We start from the raw sequence: 20,160 nt of genomic DNA, 5'->3' as shown, positions 1-20,160 counted from the left end.
TGAACTCAAGATCAGCAGGATCTTTTGAAGGAGGTCCTCCACCAAGGAATGGTCAGGCCATAAATGGTTAAGAAAATGTTGCAGATGCCAGCTCCAAAAACGCTGCCCTTCATGTTGGATGGCAAGAACTTCCTTTTGACAACCTTTTGCAGAAATGGATGCCACTTGAATAGACTATGGGAATGATGTGTTAACTGATGAGTTTGCGTATGATATATTGCATTGAGCAATTCCCGTATTCTGCCACTCACATCAGGAAGAACTAAATGGCATTTACGAAAAGACTTGAAAATTTTGATGAAATTCCGTTTGCAGTTTGAGTTCTAAGTATCCAATCATTGCCCACAACTACAATCGGCTAAGCTGCATATTTTCCGATACTAACTTGTTTCTATCTGTATATATTTTGGTAACGATCCTCTTTGCACACGATGTCAACTCTCATTTTCTACAAAATGATGTCATATGGCAGAATTTTGAAACAAAAACCAGTTCTGTTCCATTCAAGATGATCTTATATACATATATAGTTATCCTATTCACTGATCATATGTTTGTGAATGATTTTATTTATGACAAATTTTTTTGGGCTTATTTGTAAATTTTTTTATTTTTTAATGTTTTATTTGATAAAATATTTTAAGAGAATAATTAATAGAGTTTACTTAAATGGTTCAAACTTGGTTTTGCTTTTTGAGCTTTTCAATATGCATAGGTTTTTCCATATTTTGTTATCTTTAGATGCTGTTTGATCCTACAGTTATGTTAGTTGGTTTTGAAACCTCTAATTGTAAAAGTTGCACTTAGCATCTGACTTATGCAAAAAAAAAAAAAATTGAGGACTATGACTTGCATTTAGAATTACGCCATGACATGTCAACATGTGTTTTTGTTGCGACACCACTATAGCAACTTTCAAAGGTCGTTTGGTCAATGGAATACTTTATAACTGTTCAATAAATTTGACCTAATGATTGGAGTATGTTCATGAACACTTAGTTCTAGTCTTTCATAAATCTCCTTCAATTTTTAAAGGTAAATTCAACACTCACAAATGTCCATGCTATCAAACTACCTCTCAACGTTCAACTTGACTCAACTACTGTTCAACTTTTGAATACTTTGTAGGGGTCCGATTACATCCGATTTAATATCCAAATTCATTTGAAAATCATCGCATATCCTTTTGTTGCATATCCTTAGTTTCTGACAAGGATGAGAAATCATTTGTTTTATAATTTTCCACCTTAAATTCCATAGAGATCAGGGCTATATTACTGCTCTCATTGCCAAACGAACCCATAGAGTATTATCTAATAACAAAAAGCAAATATCACATTCTTGTTCTTATATTTATTAGATTCTAGAGAAGCCCTTAGCCAGCAAGATCAACACTGTTATCTGCCAATAATATAAAGCATGGTGAAAGAACTCGACAGAACATGCGGCCAAAGGAGATTCTTCCACCTACCAATTCCACTGAACCGTCCACAGACTAACCATGCATTTACAACCACAATGAAATGTCGCTCGAGAACTGTGGCACAAGAACTTTAAAATATGAAACTGCATAATCCTCTGGAGCGCAAACTCTTGAAAATGAAACATATCAAATGAGAAAGGCTTATTTTACATTATATTTACATTGCACGAATCTGAAATAAATACAAAGGCAATCTACTGCCGCAGTATGTGTCAACTAAAAAAAAAAAAAGCAGGACATATATTTAGGTAAAAAAAATCAGTGTTACACAGGCTGTCACAGAATGTTACACTACAGTCAGACGAGGCACTTTCAGAACTCTGATTTCATCAGCTTCAGTTTTGGCCCAACTTCAATGTTATCAAACGGTCGCGCCTGATCCACATGGACAAAGTCCTTGGTGTTCAAAACCTGCATGCAAAGTTAAAAATAGATCAATGCAGGACCAATAGGAAGCTAAGATAAACAAGTCTCTGAAGAAATCATTGCATTGCAGACCTTAATAATGAAATAAATGGGACATTCTACTAAATATTTCCACAGATAAATAACATGGACATGGCTAACAGACAGGAAAATGCGTAACGCATGAGGAACAGCATTCAGGCACTTCCTCAAACTACATCATTGGTAAGTCGAGATTAATTTCAAATTCCTTTCTCAGAATTGAAGTAACCGGCCCTTCAACAGCTGTCACATGTGATCCATATAGGTCATGAGCATGCATTACGGACCATTGCTTCATGATCCAACATATAGTTGCAACTGATTGGAGATCTTACTAAATCATTTTTACTCATCGAGTCATAGCATGCTAAAGCACCTTTGAATATGGTTCTCATATTGAGAATAAACTAATCCATCAAAAACATTATCAGTCGAGGGTTTTCCTTATCTTTTACATCTCCTCTTCAATAAATTGCCTAAACTAATTCAAATTGGAGATTTGAATCAAATAATTGTCATTCACGATTGCTTCTAAAACCTGAATATGAAGTGATGACAACTACAACCATGGAAATTGTATGGATAAGAAGATTGCTTAGAACATGAAAATCTCTTGAATTCTCCAACAAAATTCTGTTGTGGAAATAAGCGTGTCACCTAGATAGTCAGCAATCACACTTTTCATAAACAAAGCACACTCAAATTGATTGCCATTTCATCCAGAAAAATATTCGAAATGACCAATTGAATGTCCTCTGCATTATCCAAATATCAACTAGTAAACTTCCTCAAATTTTCCCCGTTTCCAATTTCCTTGTTAATTTGGCAAACATTATGTGGTGACAACATAAGTTTAAGAATGTCAAGAGGAGTTTCATGCTGCCGTGTGCTGGATGTTACTAGATGGCTAAAAATAAAAAATCTGTCACTAAAAAACAGCCATCATATGAGCATTAATGATGATTTATGATGCAGAAACTTGTTCGTTGTGTTCCTAGCAATGATTCATGGTGCTTTTGACGACAATTTTTAATTTATAGCTATCCATCAACCTCTGGCACCTGGCAGCATAGCCTTCTCCACTCCCCCTCTATATCTCGTATTGGATGTGTCAGCACAGGCAGAGTGTGTTGATGTTGGAGAGTTCTCTATCTCCATTCTGTGTTCCTTGGGCAATTTCCAGGGAATTTTCATAGCAGCATATGGGCTGGCCGTGGCACCCCGGAGGCTTCAATTTTGCGCAGACCTGTCTTATCAGATTTCAAGTTCGGGAGCAATCTTAAGGGATGTCATTTTTTGTCTTAAGGAATTGCAATAAACCTGGGCATCAGCAATGGAGAGGCTGGTCGTTTACCATCTGGCACACCATGGCTTAACAGGAACGTTATAGTTCATCGAGGCAAGGAACTTAATATCAGCAAAATAGCCTCAAATGTTACGTTTGATCTTTCAGTTCTGTATGGGCATGTACTCTCAGTTAGCTAAGATAAGTAATCTCGGGTTGTTGATCCATTTTTGACTTTTCTGTTTCCTATTGTATGTACGGGTCCAACAGCTTGTTGCTATTATTTGCAATGTTGAATATGAATCTCTCTCTCTCTCTCTCTCTCTATATATATATATATATATAGAAGAAAGACTATATTCTCATTACATTTGTAATAAAAAAGGTATTCAGAATCATGTTCAAACAAGTTCTCAATGCATCGTTCCATCTAAAACATGGAGTTCGAAAATTTTGGCAGATAATTGCAAAGTTGCAGAGGAAAGGTCTACGTTGCCAGAAGAATCCCAAAGCCACAATAGGAAAGACAAAAGAATAAGGGAAAGACTACATACCAGTGTCTCAAAGAATAGCCTGGATGCTTCCTTCCGAGTTTTACCAACAAGAAGACGATCAAGTGGTACTGTTCTCTGAGTTGCCACCCCAATCTTGTTGGAGTTTAATTCGATTGACTCGAACAAAGATTTGAGGTATTTAGCAACACCCCTAGCAGGGAAAACGGAAAAAAGAAATTAACACTTCATATGAATAAGTTATTCCAATCCAAAATATGGTAAAAAAAAGTCCAGAATAATGAAATTCTCAGCAGAAATAAGGGATATGATGACATTAAAATATTTAATGAACAAGGAATCATTGAAAGACATCTACCTTGTCCTTATTGACCATCCACTGTTTTCCTCAATTGGGTCATGTGAAGCAGTTGAAACGTCCATTCCCTCTTCCTCAGGCTCTAGTTCATCATCTACATTCAGAAACTCTGAACAGAAATAAAAAAAAATCACCTTCAGTACATATTTGGTGAAAGAAGAAACTAGCTGCTTTATTACAACCAACTTAAAGCATTCTGAGTTTGCATATGGCCAGCATCTTGTCAGGTTAAATCCTATTAGTTTTTGAGATAGCCTAATTAACAAGTGTTTTTACAAAAACAAGGCCAAAATATGTTTCGTTGGGCTGAACATAACTCAGGCTGGTCTAGGCCTCATTATGGAGCTATTTTCAGCTGACTGGGTCTACCTAAAGTTCAAAGAAATTCCAGACCCAAATACAGTGCATTTTGCGCTGCCTGTACCCAGCCTGATGGTTCTCAAAATGCTTTCTTGATAACTGTGCATTAGACCAGAATACACAGAAAATGCAGGTAAGATAATTTGATTATAGACTCAGAAAGGTGTCCACGTTACCATGAGAAAAAAAAGAGCAGTTGTTGTAAATCGAACATGTATTTTGAGGAAATCAAGACGCAATGCTCTGTGTGTGCATACAGCAATACCTTAGTAGCAACTCTTAAGTCCTCATACCAATTAAGTCAGAAAGTTCCCGACATGGTTCAACCCATAGCCGAAATTAGCATTTAAGAAGAATTGCCAAAAAAAAAAAAAAGCAACAGAACCGGGCAGCAAAAACCTCACAGAAGCATGCCCCTCTTATGAAGGCAACAAAGGCACACTCAGGCTTAATTTTTTTTTTTCATTCAACTGCCTGTACTGCATATACAAGAGGCAGTTAGATGAAAAAAAAAAAATCAAAAGTTTCAGTCTTTTTTTTTTTCAAATTTTGACGGCCAAATGAAACAAAAGTTACATGTACCTATGTTATTTGCCTCAGATCCATAGCCAAATTCCTGTACCACAAAACAAGTATGAAGAAAAGAAAATCGAATCAGCATCAACAGAAATCCAAACATTAAATGAAGAAAAAAAAATCTGATCAAATTGATTCCATGGATGTACAGACAAATAGAGACACATCTGATCGGTTGCAACAGCAACATACACTGGAACTAGATTTCATCCTGAAGAGAAAAAAATGATGAAGCTGACTGCCAATACATAAATAATCACATCTAATGCTCATGTTTTCAGTGGCATGAAAGGCATAGCAAAACATTTGACCTTATGCTCTGAAACAGTTCTTTCTCTGTCTCTCTCTGTCTGTCTCTCTCTCACCTTTTCCAATATTTGATTATTAAATTTGACTTGATTTTTTGACATTCTTTGAGTTCTGATTTCCTCCCCGAAACTGAATCCATGTCAAATTAGCTTTTTCCCATTTACTTCCCTTCTTCCTCCCTCTTTTTTTTTTTCTTTTTTTACCAAAACGGAGCCACATCGGTAAATTCCTAGCATTACGTAAGCCCCTCCAATGACTTCCTAGTTTTGCAACTAATAAAACAACCTGTGAGTTGAGGACCATACCTAACAGGTTGTTGCAGTGGCACCAACACAATACTAGCATTATGTAAATCCCTTACACTGCCTAACATTTTGAAACTGATAAAAGTAATAAACTTAGTTGAGGCACAATTTCAAAAAATAATAGGTTCCCAGTTCCCACAGTTACTATTCCAATCATTGTCTTTCATTTCTTCAACTTCGAAAACAACACTTAACATTTTCCTAATAAATTGACACTTCTTTCAACCACTAGAAATATTTTGGCCACTTGAGTTCTTTAACCAATCAACATCATGCATAATGTCTTCTTGCTAACAACTTATTGCCTTTTTGGCCTACACAAAATACTGGAGAGTCGGAGACTCTACCAAGGACATTCCCATTTATGCAAAGTCAGATGTACAAACTCATTCATGCACTAGCCTTTGCACTGTTCACACTTCTTAAAGGTGTTTTTATTTCTAAACATTCACCTATGATTGTTAAACAGTGAGCATTCCAACATGCATTGCTGTTGAAAGTTGAAACCCATTTACTTCACATTCCCACAATGTATAATAAATACGGGGACATAAAATATGATGAAATATCAACAATGTGATCAGGAAGCAATGAAACTGCACCTTGTTATAGAAATAAATATAATTGAAGGAAAGACATGTTAAGGTGACTAACCTCCACTGTGTTTGCATCCATGCCTTTTTCGGTAAAGATATCTTCAGTAGCAGGTTCATTTACATGCTGGATATCTTGTACTGGTTCTCCACCATTTAGATGATATGTGCCATCTTCAATATGCATAGGAATGAGCTGTCCCTCTGCCTGGGGAGATGGATAAAATGCAGCATCCTGTTGATCCTTATCCTCAAATGTATTCTTGTCAAAACCAACCAGTTTAGTCATAGTTCCATTTTCCGCTGAAACAACTGAGTCACCTTCAGTTCTTTCTGATGCATACTCATCATGACCATTAGCAAGCATGCACCCTTCATTGGTACCAGCAGGAACCACTGAATTGAAAAATTCATTTCCATTGTCCACAGAAAATTCTGATTGAGGGCAACTAGTAGGCATGGAAGGTGATGCAATTCCATTTTCAAGCCCTTGAAGTTGAAGGTCACTTCCCAGATAACTTTTTTGTGTGAGTTCAACCATATTGGCACCCATTTCCTCTGTTTCCTCACCCAAGAGGTCATGTTTTTCAATGACCTTGTTCTCACCATTCTCTGTTGGACCATGTTTATCTTCATTTGATTTTTTAATTGATACATCATCTTTGATAGGTGCATCCTCAACCAAACTTGATCCACCCAAGTTTGTGTCATGCACCCCCAATATCTTATCAGCGGGTTGTACTAAATCTTGATCATTCATATGCAGACAAGAATCAGAATGGTTTTCCCCAGCATTTTGCTGACCTCTGGCAACATTAGAACTGAACTTATCAGAATCAGAAGGATCAATTTGACTGATTCCATCTACACTGACTACAGGATGGTTCTTTATCAGATCATTTGCCACATTATGCTGCATCTGACCTTCACTTGCAGGAGGTCCTACCATGTCACTTTCTGCTGGTCCAGAACAAAGTCTGTCAGTCTTTAGAGGATCATTGTCTCTACTCTCCTGAACAGCTGCTTCTGATGTGACACCATTTTCAGTTGGACCTTGCAGAGCTTCTTCATGTGAATGCAACAAAGAATCTTCAGCCCCTCCAAGTGTAACTGTGGATTCCTGGACTTGACAGTTACTTTCAGTGAAATCTCTGATAGGTCCATCTACCTTTTGAACAATAGGTTCCTTGATAAGGTCTCCACTTTCCACAGGATCCGTGTTTATTGGTATTACAGATGAAGCTCCAACACCATTCAGACAATGGGTTTTACTATATACAGAAGCAAGCAATGGACATACTCCTGAAATACAAAATAAAGACCAAAAAAAAGAAAAAAACTATTCAGTGACTTAAGTGACTTATGAACAATACATAACTCAAATACCTCCTTCCAAGCATATCCTTTGAGAACCATAATCCCAGAAAACTAAAAGCAATGGTGGATTTAGTACAGGTATATAAAGTATAAAGACCATTTTTGTCAACAGAATGTGAATGAACAGAGGCTGAACCAGAAGCACTTTCTGAGGAAAAGGGAAACAAAAGAAGAATACTATAAATACAAGCCAATCAAGAAGATGATGAACGTAACTTAATGGCTCAATGACCTTACCAGTCAACAATGACTCGCTGAACATCTCATCGAGTGATGCAAGTTTCTCGATCATCCATATCTCAGGAATGGTACAAGGCACTTTCCTTCGTACTCTACGAATATCTTCTGTACTTGAGAGCTGTTGTCGTATTGCACTGGTCGTATCAAAGCAGCAGACAAGGTTTAACGTCAGTAAATGATCAAGTATGACACTGGAAGACAAGGGTGAGGGGAGAAATGAGCCAAACAGCTAGTGACTCAGCTTTTGGATAAGTACATATTTGAGATCATTGAATTGCAAGGTTGGCCCACAGAGTATACAAATAAGCCATTAAACAAGAGCAATTTGTCTCGGTTCATCTATATAGGCCTGTGAACATATATTTTACATATCCCATATGCACGTAGATGTAGTATATGTAAGAACTCAGTAAATGATAAAGTATGAAACGGGAAGAGAAAGGTGAACCAAACAGCTAGTGACTCAGATTGTGAATAAGTTCTCATTTGACATCATTCAGTTGCAAGGTTGTCCGATAGGGGATACAAATGAACCATGTATGGACAAGAGATTATTAATCTTGTTACATCCAAATGGGCCCATCAATATATATTTCAGATATATATGCACCTTGTGTACTTCAGTCATATATCACTATTTATTTTGTTAGACATCCGATACACATTCATATATACATTAATCTATCATGTCATCCATACATTCTACATTATTTCATATGCCATTATGTTTCCAAAACAATAGGATATTTTAAAAATCAATTTTTCAGGAAACAAGCTGGCCCATGCTTATTTCACATTCAACCTTCAGCTGATAAGAACTGTTTCATCTCAAGTTCGGCTTGGTTCACCATTTATTCCCAAGAACAAGTCTGCCATTTACAAACACATTTTCATCCTCGAACAAGGTGCCCAAACAAGACCTGTTTGGCTCCCTTCCCAGAGCAGGCAAGATGAAACAAGTGATGGGATAAAATATACGCAAAATTTTTAACAGCATTATCCACATACTCGCCATGCAGGACCATTGTGTCGTCCAACAACACCTTTCGTTTCTGAGCAGCTGACCTAGCTGCTGCTCGAGGACGTCTGGAAGACATAGTTTCAGCTGGAGTCGGAGTTGGCTTAATTCTGAATGTAGGTGTTCTCCTCCCAACTATAAAAAAGAAGAATTACAGGGGAAATAAGTTTTATGCAAAATGCCTTACTGGATAAAACAGAAAGAAATTGAAACAAGAAATATTTTACATTGTGTCCTCATTCATACCTAAGATTGAAGCCAATAAATCATCATCATCAGGAACAAAATTCACATTTCTCCCAGACTGGGATGGCTTAGACATCTTAGAAGGATATCCATCTGGTAACGCAGGTGTGCTGTCCATCAAACTGCGCTTTTTCCCTAAAACAGACTCTCCAGAATGACCATTCGTTTTACCAGTTACTATGGAATCATCAACCAAACAGGAATCAGTAGCAACTAAATCTTCCGGCACATTTGACATCTCAGGGGCTGAACACAATGTCTCAGGCAGTGGATAGTCAGATGGACCCTCTGGCAGCTCTGTTGGTTGTGCAACGTCCAAACGCCCACTTTCTGTGCTGTTCAGCAACATTTCATCTGCAGATAAAGTAGAATCTATCTTTTGCTGTGAAGCAATATTCGGCTCTGGGGTTTCAGTAGCTGAGCAGACAACAGCCAGAAGAGGATTGTCAAGGACTTTCAACAAGTTAATGCAAAAGAACACAAAACCATTAGATGGAAAGCATAAAAAAATTACCATGCAATTCCTGAGTTTCTGATGTTTTCTCCAGTGTGTTCTCCATCTCCCTATCTGGAATAGGTAAAAACTAGAAGTGACATCTTACAGAAAAGAAGAAAAAATAGATGGTCCAGAAAGAAGTTCCAGGAAAGAAGATGGCCTCTTGACACTGATACGGGTTTGGACATGGAAATGTTAAAAAAATGTGGATATGGAGGTATGGCAGGGTGTGTGTTTATATATATATATATATAAAAAAGTGAAGCAAAATAATTTGGAACTTAATATATAATGCATCAAACAACATAGTTTATAATTTCAATCATTCATACATAGAATTCATTAGATTATAGTTATGAATGATAACAAAATAAAGTTAAAGCTTGGTGCCTTTCACTTAAAATTTCGATTAAACCGTGTGTGACCAAAAACCAATACAAAAACTACCCAAATGATCCGGCATTCCCATGTTTACTAATTGCCATAGCAACACAGGTAAGCAGGGCTCTCTTACATACTCATGCAAGTGATGAGTGGTGAATACTGCAAACGCAAAACAATTAATAATAAACTCAGACATAAATAAACAAGGTACTTACCATGCAATTCTGCAGATTCTGAAGAAACACAGTTTGGTGCTGAATCCTCAACAAATGTGTTTCCAGTTGCAACCTCTGTAATGAAATGAATAGAGATTCCGAGAAAAAAATAAGAACGAGAGAGAGAAAAGAGAGAGAGAGAGAGAGAGAGAGCTGGTAAAATAAAGAAAAAAAACATCCCTATTGGAAAGTGACAAATAAAGTCTCAAAAGGAAATAACCATAAAGATTACTGTGGTAAAGGGACCTTTACCATGGGGCTTCTTCTTTTCCAAAACATCTTCTTCACTAGTACCAACCACTTCGGTTGCCATGCAAGTCTGCTCCTCTTCTGAAGGCCCAACTTGCAAAGCCAAAGTTTCAGCCATCTGGCAGTGTACATTACATCTTCTCAGTACATGACCACAAGCACATATTCTATCATCGATTTCAGCAGAAGCTGCGGTCATGTCACACTGAGGAGAACAATCCGCACAATCTCTGGATATTTCTTTTGCATCTTGGGAACTAGTAGATTCAACTGTGGTTGCAGCAACAGGCAAGTGATTAGGGGATCTGCACGAATCATAGGTACCAGTATCCAAGCTTTTCACAGCAACTGAAACATGATCTATTGGTGTTAAAGCCTCACTGCACTCTAAATGCCCAGGTGGTGGTACAGTCTCCATGTTATTCACCTTGATTGGATTCCCAAGGTTCTCTTCTGATTCTGAGACACAAGCAAAATTCAGATGGGAGAAAACCAAGTTATCAAATAAAATTCTTTTAGCCGAAGCAAATTTACCCTCAATGTCATGCTTAGTATTGTCAGAAACCTCTGAAACAGATCCCTCAGCATATGAAAGTGAATTCCTTCTCAAGGTGCCCAAGCTAGTAAGTTTCTGAACATTTGCAGGGATTGCTTCTTCTGTTAAACCAGGTGTGCAAGGTGCCTGTGCAGAAGAAGAAGGATTATCCTCTTCATTATGACTAGAAGATGCACTTTGAACAGTAGGATAAGTAATCTCTTTTCCCTCAGGGTCCAGAACCTGTTCTTGAACCACTGAATAAGGAACATTCTTCATCAGCTCTGGATTTGGAGACTGCACACCCAAGGCATGAGCAGAACCATCTCTTCCAACAGGATCTAAAGGGTTCAAATCAGCCTGCACATCACAACCAAGGGAAGGGAACTGCTCTGTTCCTTCTGCATTTCCAGAGCTTCCACATGGATGTTGATCCAACTCCATAGAACTAACAGGCACTTTTATTGGATCATGCACCTGCTCATGCTCACTGAAAACAGGGAAAAGAAAAAGTGAAAAATGCTGCACTTCTCTACTACAAGGATCATTTTTTAGCTTGGCACAATAAAAACCAAATGTAGGCCGTAAAATTAACTCAAAAAGCATATGCAGGTGAATTGGCATAGGTAAAGAGAAGCATGCTCGTCTTCCAAGGCTAACAAAGCCGATGTATGAACAGGTGAATGAACTTCAGCGAATTGACATAGTAAAGGAATCACGAAGGATTGAAATAATAAAGAGAAACTTACTCATCTTCTGAGCCTAATAAAACTGACGTATGAACGGGTGAATGAACTTTATCCAGGAACAGGTCCTACAGGAGCCAAGTCAATCAAAAATACATTAGCTACATTCACCAAAACAAAAAATTATGGAAATTTTGGTGAGGAAATTTCACTGGTCGTCTCACAAAATTCAGAAAACATAGGATCCTTTTAGCATATCTTATCTGAAATTTTGAAACATGTGAGCTCACACGCCACTTCCACCTCAAAGTGAGGACAAGAATGTCTATTGAATTAGGGGCAATCAGCAAGAATTGCCCTTCCAAGAAAGACAATTAAAAATTAATCAATGTTAAAATAGCACAATTGACATTAACATAATAGAGCTATTTATAAAGAATAAATTACCTAATGCTTAAATAGCCTCATCATGTTTGTATTAAGAAATGGCTAGAAATATTCAGGCTATGTTGTCAACCTACATGACTAGTCAGCTGACTCAGCAGCCAGCCAACAAGTTAACTAGTCACCATACTCAGCAGCCAGCCAACAAGTTAACTAGTCACCATACTCAGCAGCCATCAACTGGTCCATGTCCACACAGTCAGTAGCACTATGGACCAAGGATGAGTATATTGACTAATTTGACTAGTCACTATTCGTGAATGATCTGCAGTCTTTGAACTTTTAAAATGTGAGCTCACAGAGAAATTAACCTCAAATTTATTACAACCATGTCTACTTAATTAAAGGCAATAAGTAATGATGCCCTTACAAAAAAGGCAGATTAAAAAATTAATCATTGCAAAGTATCACTCTCAATAGGAAATAAACAACCTAATGGGGCTTAGACAGCCTTACCAAGTTTCAATCTATAAATGGTGAGAAAGTATTTAGGCTGCCATTATCCTACATAACTAGTTGGCTAACTCAGTAGCCAGCTGACCAGTTGACCTGGTCAGTAGCCAGCCAAATAGTCCATGCCTGAATAGTCAGTAGCATCATGGACTAGTAGACCAAATATGTCAACTATCACTACTATTCCGAGAGTCATTAGCAGCTTTTGAATCACTCTTATATTTTGGTGGTCTTTTTCCCTTTTCTGTCAAGAAGAAAAGTTTCCTTTTCTTCACAAAGTTCTTAAGTCAAAAACATATTTTCAAGGAAAGCCATTCAGGAAGCCCTATTGTAGGACTAGCCTCAATCATCCCCTTTCTTTCTCCTCTCCACTTTTCTGTCTGTTCTCTCTCCCACTGAAGTCCTCCCTTCAATCTCCTCATTCAGTACTTACAATTCAACATCAAATAAAAAGAAAGATGACAGGTGGTAGGGATAGGGGAGAGAAAGAGGAAACTGGTTCAGCCAGTGTGTGTGTGTGTATATATATATATATATAGCAATTTATATTAAATGTAATCATGAGTAACTTCACTAAATAGGATCGAGAGCCTATGCATACAGAGGTGAAACAACTAAAGACGTTTACACGAATATTGTGTCAAGCTTTTCTCAGGTGCTAATCAAGAAGTTTGCTCCGCTCAGGAATTCAACATTTAAAAAATAGAAAACATGACTTTTATATTAATTTTCTTACAAGAACATTGTTAAAAGTTCAAAATAATTAGTTAAATATTAAAGAAACCAAAAAATGGTAAAAAACATATTGAAAATGGGCTTTTAAAAAGTTCACATGAAAACATCACAAGATTTTCATTTCAAAATATTGTCATAATTTCCCTTTTCTCATTTAATTTCTCTTCTAGATATTATCATGATATGCTGAAAATATTACAAAGATGATGCTAGTCCACAACTTCAAACATTAATTATCTATTGTAGTTGAAAGCGCTAGGCAGGCCTAAGCAGTAGACCCCATAAAAAGCCAAGGCAAGACTCAGTTGATGCCTACCTGGGGCCTAGGAAAAAAGTCTTACGTGGGTATTTTATGGAAGTTACTTAATACACAAAAGGCAAGCTATTTGGTAGTTCAAAGGCCATCTCACATTATCCTCTTCAATCACAATAATGCCATCAAATGTAAGACAAACTCAGTGTTTACATGTCCTTTAACCCCACTTATAGATAGAAATAGAAAAAAAAATACCTCATCAAAATCAAGAGCAAGTTGAGAAGCATCACCATCTCCAAACCTCTCTGAAACGTAAGAACCAAACAATGATACAAGTTATAGCCATAGCAGAGCAATAATTGAAAGACCTTAGCAATATTGAAGATAAACAGCATAGCTGACCATCTAATCCGAACTGTGATGTTGAGAAAACCATGTCATCCATGGTATCCTGAAGGGTGATCTGCTCTCTTGCACTAATATGGTGGTCAACATAGTTACTGCATTAGAGACAAATAACATGAGAAATTATTAGAACTGAAATTCCAATATCCTCTAACCAATAAGGTAAATGATTAAATAAATAAGCCAGCTATTGAATAAAAGAAGCAAGACAGGTTAACAAAACCAACCCATGAGAGAATCCAAAATCTGGCAGCTCAAAATCATCTAAATCAAATGTTTCTGGAAGAGTAATGGAGTGATATGGTGCAGTGGATTCTTCAGGTGGGAGGTCAACCGCGGTGGAGCGAAAGGCCTGCTTAATCTTAACCAGAGCCTCACTGCAGTCATGGAATAGATAATTCACTTTTCTGGAGTATATCCTTACTACTCCAAGTAGTAGATGGCTGGACAAGCGCAATGCTATAGGCACTTCAGGAAAAAGAATTGAATCTGCAAAGCAAGAGATCAAGTAAAATTACAACAAAATTTGGATATAAGCAGAAAAAATCAATGCAGAAGTTCAATAAACATAATCCAGAGCACAACTCAAAAAGAACCAAAATAATCACTTAACAGTACTTGAATGCGCAGATTGAATAACCAGTTTAGCTTTCCCTTTATTAACATAAAACTTTCCAGATATAGCTGTTCACTATGTACAACATTGAATGCAAACCTGCACTTTTTCAATAGTAAGCATGACATGTTGTTCAGAAATAATACCTCCCAAGCTAACTTAATGTACCATGGCATTTATCACTTTCCATATCTCTTCCTCAAGGTTTAACACAAACATATTTCAAAAACAAAAAAAGTGCCACTAGGTGACATTATATGTCACATGGACTTGTTGAAATAGCACCTACACCTGCCGTCGACATGACGTGGGTGCGGGTGAGGCTCCGACACGGCACCGAATACAGTCAATGTCTGTCCCGTGCACTCTCCAGGTCATTCTGTCAACTTTTTGATGTGCACCTAACTCGCGGGCGGTCAACCCACCTCTAGACAACTTTGCCCTTTTCTCCTTAAAAAATTAAAACTAAAAGTTAGAGCTTTGATCGAACAAAGCCCTAACCGCAATTAAAGGCCTCACCCATCTACGTTCTTGCAAGACCTCCATCCTCTGACAGCTTGTTGGCGACCTTCAGTGATTTCCGGCATTTGGGAGATGCCATCCAACGACCATCAGCTGTAGGGTGCAGGCTCCTTTAAGGCAAGCTCCTTATTTAAGGTGACCATGTGTGGTTTTGGCCTCCCTTCTTTTTCTTCGATAAGGTTCCTTCTGGCAAGCTACTCTTGTTCATTGATTGTATATTCAACATCTTCCTTACCATTTCTGTTTTGCCATTTTGGTAATTACATTTTTCTCATTTTTTGTTTATTGTTTATATATTGTTTACAAGTTTTACTCTATGTCACGTCAATGCAGGGTGCAGATACAACAATTTTCAAAAAAAAAAAAATTACGTGCAGGTGCGCCAAGGACATATATATCTACATCTACATGTGCGTGTGTGTATAATTTATTATATAGTTAATTAACTGTTTAATATCCTTATTTATCTATATTTACATTTTAGTCATTATAGGGCTAATTTAGTCAAGTGTGCATTCGAAATGATCAGTGTTGGCCTAGTTCGGCTGACTGCAATGGATGTACCATGTCAGAACCGCACCAGCACCCGACTCATGCCAATGTGGGTGCAGCAGCTTTTCAGAAGCACCCACATTATATTGGTTTTACTTCATGTGTTGTTTTGCAGTTTAATGACTTAAGTTTTAATGTTTATACTTTATAGTACTACAATAATTACAATGGCATAGTCTCTTTCTTGTTTATTATTGATTCTTTGCGGAAAGTTTGCTGTTTATATATTTGTTTTCATGAAATCCAGCCCTATCATGATGAATCCAGCCCAACTATGGCATGTTAAAAACTCATTGTTAATGCTTAATTTGGTTACTTTTAGTCGTATTAATAAATCTAGTATTTAATTTAATTGTTTTAATGCTTTCTACTTTCTAATTCTAGATCTCATTACTAAGTTACTAATTCTATTCCTTAATTTGTTAGTTGTTACTTGATAATGTTGTTGTTTTAGAGAATTTTGTAGTATGTATGTGCATACGCGTGTATAATTATGTACATATACTCCTCACTGCAACCCGCACCTAAGTTTATCAGAAAAAATGTTGCACCATGTGACATAGGTGACATTTGCTCCAATATAATTCATTGTATTTCTTCTTAACCAAGAGAGTTTACAAAATTCAATCGATAAAAAAGAGAAACTCAATTAGTAATTTAGTACAACAGTCAACTAGTGCATCATTTTTAGTAGAGAACTAGTGTTATACTATTCATTTGCTAAGGAAAGTTATTTTCTTCCAAACATCCCTGTCCATGTCCAATAGCTGTAGTTGTCATGACAGGACACAACAAGGCATGCTTGCTACGATAAGGTGGGTATTGAAGACTCATGTGTGTGATTATGTGTGTCTATATATGTGTGATTATGTGTGTATGACACCATAATGTGTTTCAGCATTCTGAAAAAACACCCTAAGCATGTGCTGTGTATCATAGTCATGAATATGATATTTTGAAAAATACTGCGATGATATTGCCAATTTGAAGTGTCTTAATCACAAAGAAATCTTGCAAGATTAAAAATTATCATGAAAGATATATATATATATATATATATATATATATATATTGTGAATCTCTAATACAAACATGATATTTATGTGAATTTATTTTTACAATCGCTTTTGTTTTTATAAGTTCAAACATAAATTCTCCTTTTGTGTGAGGGGGTGGAGGAGATGCGTATGAAGTAACTCAGATGGATCTAGCCACCGATTCTGATTTGCAGAGAGGACAAGTGATGGGCTCTAGCTCATCTTCAGTTTTTGCAGCAAAAGCCACAGACATATTATCCCATATATTTTTGAACGGTTTTATTTTGTTATTTTTAATATTTTCCAAGATTTTCACAAGATTCTCCCAAAAAAAGCCATTTCTGAAAGGAATTTCAATAATAACTTCCCCAATAATTTGTTGATGATGATATTCTTGATTGTGGAATATCTGAAGTTTGTATGAATGCACAAGATTGTTAACATACTAAGAACTTGAAAACCTTCCCAAGTGCAAATGTTTGAATGTGATTTTATTAAATCACGATAACTAGAAAAAAAAAGAGTGAAGTTGAAATCGGAACGTGAATAACAACGGTGACTCTTGAAGCAAAATAAAGCAAATGAATATGAAATAAACAATCAAAACCACCAAAAATAGATAAAGCTAACCACACAACATCAACCAAATTCTAAGTCATATGACTAGGTATGTGTGTATGTGCGGGTATGGATGTGTGCACTGTGCACACATTACACAAATCTGTGAATGTGTGCCTAGAACTAAGGTAATTGTACTACGGATAAGAAGCTTCAATCTTCAAAGTGCAGTTTGCACAGAAACAGTGACGGACACCCTACACCACCTCTTAGTTTTTATATGCACTACCATATTCATTTCCCTCGGAACAAGCTGGCAAGAAAATGCCCTCATGAAACCATATGAAAAACCGAAATAACAACTAACCAGGGTAACTTCAATATCTCACGGCCAACAAAACTATTATGTTCCTAAGGCACCAAGAAAACAGTCTTAGACTACAAATATATCATTTTCAAAATAATTGAAATGAACAGGAATATGGAAGAATAAACAAGCGTATACCAGCATGACATGCACCACGATCTATAAAAACAATAGAACAAGGGCGTGTCATCGGCGTCTCAGCAATTCACAGCAACATGAAACATCAAAATGTGGAACTCGCCACTTTAGAGTCAAATAGTTTCATTTCAATGTGACTAATGGTTGTGATGTCCCAAAAAGAAGAAAAAAAAAAGGAGCAAGGAATGGAAATCTAATTCCGGAAAAAAAAAAAACAAACAGACGGAAAGAAGACGACCAACCTACAGAGACGCCGATGTCTGTATCTGCGACCTGATTCTTCCTCAGCTTCCTCTCCAAATGAGCAGCAATCCATATCGTCCCCAGAGGACCTTTCTTCGCCAAGATGAACTGAGAATAAAACATTTTTCGACAACCCTGGAAACTTCAACCCTCACTCCAGCAGAATCACCGCGCCAATTTTCGGACGAGCCCGCCAGAACAACACAAACCTAGCTCCACCGGTCCAGCGACATGACCCCATCTCCTACCCTCCAACGAAAACTCCGGGAGAACCTAACTTCATTTCTAAGGCACCACGCGCCAGCTCCCAAACCCAAGCAATTCCCAGCTGAAAACAACACTCCCCCCTCTAATCTCACCCGAAAACGCTGAAATACCAACAATTTATCAGAACCCAGAGAGAACCCTAGAAACTCAGCAAGAGAACCAAATTCCGAGATATTTCAGGAAATTCGACGGATATGGCAGAAGAGAAGCTGATTCCAACTACCTCGGCAGATTCAGAGCTCGAATCATTTCCGGACCGCCCTCACTTGCACCGGAGATTGCAAGATCCGAAACTCGAAACCCTAGTAAGCTCGAACACGAGAAAGAGAGAGCGTTTGAATTACAAAATATTTTAATGGGGAGAGTTAAGCCCGCCACGGAATCTCGACCTGTTTTAAGTCAGACCATCCCTCGACGAGGACGAAATGGTAATTTAATGCCAGCGCTCTTTCTACTCCAACCGCTTGTCATAAGCAGATTGCGGGGACTCCGCTTCTATTCAAGTCCTCCCCCTTTCAAATTTCGAACTGTTTACTGAACAAATTAACGAAAGTGCCCTTCTCTTTGTAAACGGAGGCCGTGGAGTCGGTTTTTAGTCTCACCTCGCCTGCCATGTCTGTTTCCTTCGATAATTATCGAGGCTGAGATCAACGACGGTTTCAGATTCTTGGATTTCATCCGGATCCATTATCATTCAGATCCACACTAAATCCAGTATCTGTTTATGCACCAAGATGAGACGGTTAATCCTATCATTCAAGCAAAAGCAAAAAGCAAAAGATCCATTTTGTTTTTCGAGTCCAGAGTTTGTGTCAATACCAGGTAGTGAAATCTATATGTGCTTCAACTTGCACATAAGATTCATCCCCCTTACAAATCAAATCATGCAGCAAGATTGCATATCTAAGATTCAAAGCTATCAAATGTAGCATTACAAATGATATGAAATAATGCATGATTTATCGTATCGAAGAACTTTAAAACAACCATAAACCATAAAGTATGGAACCTTGATTTCACTGCTTGAAACCACCAAATGGTCTGATTCTTATCTTAAATCCACTGATCTCATGTTCTAAGGATCTAAGATCAAGGGACCTCAATATCTTTCCTCTTCATTGTAGTGTGTGCCAAGAGAATGGAGAATTTGCGGGTCATGCGGGCCGCTGAAAAAGCATGAAACACGCATCAGTTAACATCTTATCTTCGTACTTTCTATGTATTAAATAGTTGAATATCTTCGTGCCTTGATGAATATTTGATTCAAGAAGTGAATGGCAGTTTCAAACAAATATGGAGCAGATCAAGATGATTTGAGAGTAAAACAAAAGACAATCCAGTAGAAAAAAGAGAACATGAACAATTCATGTGTGTAAATCCAGGATTCAATAAAAAAATCAAACTAGAGGTCCAAAATCTATATGACATGAGATCACATCTCAAATCTACTGCAAAATAAAAGAGCCTTTAATAAAACCCAAGTCCCTCTCTCTTTTATCTATTTAAGAAAGATGGGATGCAAGTTGCAACCCCTACATTTAGAAAACTCTCCGAAAGCAGCTTATTCCCCTTTGAATGCTGGTCATCTTTTCCTCTTCTCAGCTTCTTCTCCTTTATTTCTCCCTGGCCTCGCGTGCATAGCATCCCTTTCTCTTTTGTCCCTTTTTGCTTGTTTTGTCACTTATAGTTCTTCTTCTTTCTCCTATATGGCGTGAGAAATTAAGCAAAAGGTCTGAATCATGTGCAAAGTCATCTTCATAGCTTCAATAGCATCCATTCAAGTAGGGGCACATCGTTTTCTTTTTGATCAAATCCGCTCTTAGCAACATCAAAGGATATTGTTGCTCTATCTCGCTTTTGAGTTCATAATTTGAATTTTCTATGCATTAAAGT

General features: G+C 37.3%; 1 protein-coding gene across 3 annotated transcripts; it reads right to left on the bottom strand.

Annotated features, from left to right (window-relative positions):
* Positions 1-1,579: 1,579 nt before the first annotated feature.
* Positions 1,580-18,644, bottom strand: LOC116250065 (sister chromatid cohesion 1 protein 4). 3 transcript variants are annotated; one of them, XM_031623419.2, is made up of 18 exons: positions 18,000-18,644; positions 14,195-14,456; positions 13,965-14,062; positions 13,818-13,867; positions 11,738-11,802; positions 11,232-11,478; positions 10,988-11,135; positions 10,457-10,912; positions 10,205-10,279; positions 9,624-9,677; positions 9,110-9,526; positions 8,854-8,998; positions 7,843-7,979; positions 6,290-7,530; positions 5,028-5,061; positions 4,086-4,194; positions 3,770-3,920; positions 1,580-1,894 (listed from the first exon to the last, which is right to left on the bottom strand). In XM_031623419.2, exons 1-18 carry the CDS (start codon positions 18,121-18,123, stop codon positions 1,796-1,798), a joined length of 3,912 nt encoding a protein of 1,303 aa, XP_031479279.1. In that variant the 5' UTR covers positions 18,124-18,644; the 3' UTR covers positions 1,580-1,795. The 3 variants fall into 3 exon arrangements, with proteins under 3 accessions (XP_031479279.1, XP_031479278.1, XP_031479277.1); XM_031623418.2 differs by having other exon boundaries at positions 10,988-11,478; positions 18,000-18,368; positions 18,491-18,644; XM_031623417.2 differs by having other exon boundaries at positions 10,988-11,478.
* Positions 18,645-20,160: the final 1,516 nt, after the last annotated feature.

The sequence above is a fragment of the Nymphaea colorata genome, chromosome 3, assembly GCF_008831285.2.
Source record: "Nymphaea colorata isolate Beijing-Zhang1983 chromosome 3, ASM883128v2, whole genome shotgun sequence".
NCBI lineage: Eukaryota > Viridiplantae > Streptophyta > Magnoliopsida > Nymphaeales > Nymphaeaceae > Nymphaea > Nymphaea colorata.
The sequence above is the reverse complement of the archived record's forward strand: the minus strand, read 5'-3'. Positions and strand labels throughout refer to the sequence as shown.

Excerpts from the sequence above, each read along its gene's own strand:
- LOC116250065 (XM_031623417.2), bottom strand. The coding sequence starts at position 18,123 with ATGTTTTATTCTCAGTTCATCTTGGCGAAGAAAGGTCCTCTGGGGACG. Across the intron at positions 11,803-13,817 it reads TTGCTCTTGATTTTGATGAG|GACCTGTTCCTGGATAAAGT; the intron begins GTATTTTTTTTT and ends TGGCTCCTGTAG. Across the intron at positions 8,999-9,109 it reads TTTATTGGCTTCAATCTTAG|TTGGGAGGAGAACACCTACA; the intron begins GTATGAATGAGG and ends TCTTTTTTATAG.